Here is a 5,143-nt window from a genome sequence, read left to right as displayed (position 1 = left end):
GCCAACGAAAATAGCCAATAAAATGCATAACGATTTTTATAACAAAAACACAGCACAAGCACTTAATCCACTTGTAGGTTTTTGTTTATGGTATAATATTGCATACTTGAATTGAAAGCTCTGAACGATTTAAGTTTCCTTTTTTCAACAAATAATATAATATTTTTTGTTTCTTTGTGTACTTTTTTTTTATATGTAGGTGTCTGAGTAGTCAAATTAATTCGAATTCATTTAATTTTGCATTACTAGGAAATACGAAGAAAGTTTCGGTGGTATTTTTTAAAATGGAAATGAAGCAAACTTGTTCTGCATTATTGCCAATTTACATACTAATTATGCAAAAAATAGTTAATAATGAAGAGCATTTAAAGTAAATATTTGTTTTAATATAATGTCTTAAACAACACTAACTTAAATGTGACCTTACAAAATACATATTAAAATACGTTTAGAACCCAACACTTAAGACCAAAAGTAAAATGTCAATTACTTTAATAATTCTGTAAATTCTCCTAAAAAATTATTGCACCCAAAAAGGCACTTAAAAGGTGATAATAACCTCAGTAGACTATTACAAAATGTCAATTGACCCAAAAACGAAAAAAAATTCAACAAAACAAGCTAAAAACGGTGAAGAAAACGAATTCTTGGCAAATATTGGACTGCTGGCCACAACAACGTAAGATACATTTGATTATATTATGATTTTATAAAGTTTTCCATTCAAAAGGATATATCCACATAATTTGAATATTATAATTATTAATAAGGTTTGGTTTGCAGAATGACGGAGATTCGCCAACGTCAGCTGAAAAAACCAAAAAAAGTGTCGGACTTTGGAGATGATGAGTTATTTGTGAAGCGTCCCGATTTTAGTAAGCTGAACAGGATTGCAAAGGTATCATTAAATCAAAGGAAGATTGGAATGGAAGAGTCCTCCAAAAATAATGCCGAATCTTCGGAGGACTCTGAAGAAGAGGAAGAAAAGGAGGAGGCCGACTATTTTAGAACATCCTCTATTCCCGGTCAGAGGTTCGTATAGTTAGAATATAAATATAGGTATAATTTTATGACACAAATTTAAGTTTATTGAAAACCAAATTTTCGTTACCATGAATATAAAACTTTTGGTTATAAAGATACTTTCAGCTTACCTTGAATATATATTCAATATTTATATTAAAAGCATAAAATGGTAACATAATTTTCAACATACACAAATATATGGCTTATATATATTTTTATGAAAGAATGTTAATAAATTTTTTGCTAGATTTTAATAGGATTCAACTCCTTTTCCATAATCCCCTATAGGTTGTACAACTTCCTGAGCCAACTGACCTCGCATCGCTGGATTTGGTGCGAGTTCGTGGAGTCCTTCGTGGACAAGCCCATCCTGGCTGGAGCCTACGACATGGAGCGCTTCATCAGCGAGTGCTGTCCGTTGTTGGGAACCCGCTGTTTGCCCCGCAGAGGATGGCAGTTACTGCGCCGAAATATGGGAAAGGCCCGTCGATTTTCCCCCTCCTTCATCGAACTAGAGCGTTCGGAACTGGAGCGCACCCGACGAATTGTCCGTGAGTTGCAGCAGTATCGTTTCGATGCCCAGGAAGACGGTCCCTACTTGGACCAGATCCCCAAGCGGATCCCCTTGCCACTGGCCACGGATGCCAAGGTCACCAGCTTCCTGCAGGGACACTCCCACAAGGGCATCATCGACGGCTGTGTCATGGACTACGATCCGCAGGACAGCACCTATCTCGTTCGATTCATCAAGAATGGCAAGTCGGCGGTTTTTAGTCTCCAGGACTCGCGACTCTATTCCGAGCAGGATTCCACGGCCCTGCCACTATCGATTATGATGCACGGCACCAAGTCGACTCCGACCAAACCGGAAAGTGCCTCGCAAGAGAAGTACGGCAATAAGCGGTACAACAAGGACCTCTTGGAAGCCGTGCTGCTGATCAGGAAGATGATGGATGTCAAGGAGAGAGCCCTGTTGGACTTAGCCCAAATGAACGAGGACTTCGAGTGTGGCAGGGAGTCGGCTCTTTCGGCCAGTCGTCGTGATGCCAAGATCAGTCCCAAACGGGAGAATCTCCAGCGTCGCTATGCGGCCAGCATGATAACCCTGCACCGGGTGAACGCCGATGTCATGACTCCGGTGCACATCCTCCACGATCACCTGGCCGAGTATCAAAAGCAGGAGGATGAGCAGGAGGCCAAGGGCGGTCGACCCGCAAGCGAGGTCTACCAAAAGTGTCGCCAGCAGGCGGAACTGGATCTCAAGCTGGCCGGGAGTGAGAAATCCCTGAAGATAGAATCGGATCGCACCAGGGAGTTCGTCTGCAACCTCCACACCATACTGTATCTCAACGGGAAGTTGGGCCGTGAGAACAGCTCCGACATGGAGGTGGTGCTAGCCGACCTGATATCCCACATGGTGGCCAATATGCCGCCATCGCTGGGCCTCCAATTCAAGGAGGCCCTGGACTCTCTGGATCCACTGCGTCAGCAGGTGGTGGCCATGTTCAAGGCCACCCAAAAGACGGAACGCTTTCAAATCACCCAACAGGCTCCGCTGCAAACGGAGGATGGCATCTACAACTTTGTGGTCGAGGCCCAGCCGGATCCTCCATGTTAAACACACTTTTAGAACCCTGAAATAAAGCCTCGCTCTTATTTATGGCTCAATTAGTTGGAGTGTCATGTGCATTGGGAGTTTGTCGACGAAGGAGAAGCTTAACGAAGTTTTCTCCGCATCCTGAAGTTGCAACAATGTACGGCTTGTAATGCCCTCACAGTATTTATATAGACGAGTATTCGAGGGGGGAGAGAGGGGGAATGGGCACGTCTAACTCCGATTTCTCTCGGAAAATACGTACAAGTTTCCATTGGCACGTCGCAGATCAAGTCAGTCGTAAAACAGTTGACAAATTGGCAGGCAAATAAGTAATGCGTATGTGAAACGAGAGCATTTAAAGAGCACTCCTAAAAAATAAAACCATACGATTCAGGAATTTAAAGAGTACTGTAGAACATTTTAAGGGTTCAATAAATAGTCCCTGAATATAAACATTCAGTTGCTTTTCAGTTGGGTTTCTCATGTTATTTATCCTATTTAAGGCATTGATTAAAATGTATTCAAATTTTCTGCCTCACAATGGCAAAGTAATTAGAAAATATATCACAATTTAAGCTTATGTTTTTAAGTTGCTTATAATAAAGTTTTCTAAATAGAGGTACAGTTTTTAGTATATGCTTAAAACTAATTCAAATTCGGCCACAAAAAGATGTTAAAATTTTTAACACACAATTACTTAAAAGTTCTGGTGTTTGGAATAATGTGTTATGTTATATACCAGTTTATTTTTAGTGCCCATGAAACTCCTACACAAAAAAGACCTTCCAATTTGCCTTTTAAGAGCCAAACTAAAATTTCAGCACTGCAACGTTGCATCGACATAAATCAGCATTCAAAGTGTTTTCAGTTTTTTAATTACTAGATGGATGCACTGCGCTCGTAAATTGTGTGGGTAAGCCAGTACCACCGAGGAATTTCCCAACGCCCATGTGGCCGCCATAAAGACATCATTAATGTGCCTCCGGCTGCACTGCGTCCCTCTGTCCGCCGGGAAGAAAAATGATCGGCCAATGAGCTGATGGCGCGTGTCCTGCGGGAGTGGACCCTGTCCATTTGGCTCTCAGATGCTCCGTCGCCGGGCAAAAAAGCCAAGATGTGCGTATCCTCCATGGAATCCTCCCAAGCGGACCACTCGTAAATATTTATAATGCGATGGCTGCAGGGGCGGCGACTACTGCTATAAATTTATAGAGTGCAGAAAGCATCGCAGTGTACAATTGTGGCAAATTGTTTAGTCTTGGGGCTTAAAATGAAAAAGGGTAAGATTTGAAACCATTTAGCAATGGTGTGGTGCTTTTCCCAATGAATTCTCTTAAAAAATGAACGCAACTAAATTTATAAAAAATATACAAAATTAAATTTATTAATTATTAAATTATAATTTAAAATGTAAGTGTGCCAAATTGCGTTTTATTTTTTCTGTAAGAAAAAATTATTTTTAAATTAAATTCAATTATTTTTTGGGAAATAAAATCATAATTTTCAGCAACCCCCTAAAATGTTGTCTATTATTGTTGGTATATAATTTAATGACATTTTTGTTTAGAGCTTAGCTTGATTAATGAATTCGAAGTATCTATTTTAAGAATTCCTGGTAAACTTTAAGTACACAATGGTCAGACTTGGTAGTTTGACATCAAGGATCCCCCGCCAGGAAAAGCAAACGTAACAAATGGCAGCAAATAAATGTTGGCCGGACAACTTTATCCGGTCAAGTACCCGCCATGTGGGCCCGAGTTGGCCAAGTTGACTACGCGTGCTAAATGAAATTCAATACGCCGCCTTATATAATGCATTCGAGATGACTAAAGTTTTTCTGTTTTGTTGACACTTGATCATTAATTATATTTGCTCGTGGCGGGGCATCGTTTATATGGAATTGAATCAATACATAACAGCGCTTAAGTGGCAGCATACATATATATAATCGCGTATCCACATGCCAGCAAAGCAATCGTATAAAAGCGGCAACCTAATTGATTAACGACTCTGAAGGGCTGCGGATATAGGATGTGGAATGGATTAAGCCCAATGCCAATGGAACTGTTGCCACAAGCCGCTCAATTTGCTTTATTAAATTGTCATCTATAGTTGGCCTGGCTTCCGTTAAGTCGTTCCTAGCCAAAAATTTGGGTCAGCAAGTGCCCGCTGATTAGAAAGCCCCCGGCGTGGCAGTGGGCGTGGCACTTTGGCAGGACTCATACTTCTTGTCTGGTTTGGGTTTTTGTTTTGTTGCCATGGGCTAAGCATTTATTGCCGTAGCTTGCGGAAATATTGCTCTTAAAGTCGACTATGGTATACTGAAATTAATAAAATAAAAATAATTTTGTTCTTGGTATTTCCATTTAAATTATGCAAAAATTTTGTTGTTTTATGAAGGACTCCCTTTCAAGATTCTGTCAATTCTACAATTTTGGAATACATTTACCATTAAAAGTCTCCAAATTAATGCAACTACCAGCTAAAAATAAAAAATCGACCAAAAAAAGTCTCATAAGC

The 5,143-nt window shown here is 40.3% G+C and overlaps 1 protein-coding gene across 1 annotated transcript; it reads left to right on the top strand.

Annotated features, from left to right (window-relative positions):
* The first annotated feature begins 529 nt into the window (after positions 1-529).
* Positions 530-2,644, top strand: LOC108053697 (protein lin-9 homolog). Its single transcript, XM_017136415.2, has 3 exons — positions 530-679; positions 784-1,032; positions 1,315-2,644. The coding sequence occupies exons 1-3, from the start codon at positions 579-581 to the stop codon at positions 2,642-2,644; spliced, it is 1,680 nt and encodes a 559-aa protein (XP_016991904.2). The 5' UTR covers positions 530-578.
* Positions 2,645-5,143: the final 2,499 nt, after the last annotated feature.

The sequence above is a fragment of the Drosophila rhopaloa genome, unplaced genomic scaffold (genome assembly GCF_018152115.1).
Source record: "Drosophila rhopaloa isolate 14029-0021.01 unplaced genomic scaffold, ASM1815211v1 contig_163, whole genome shotgun sequence".
Taxonomy (NCBI): domain Eukaryota; kingdom Metazoa; phylum Arthropoda; class Insecta; order Diptera; family Drosophilidae; genus Drosophila; species Drosophila rhopaloa.
This window is presented reverse-complemented; position numbering and strand designations above follow the sequence as displayed.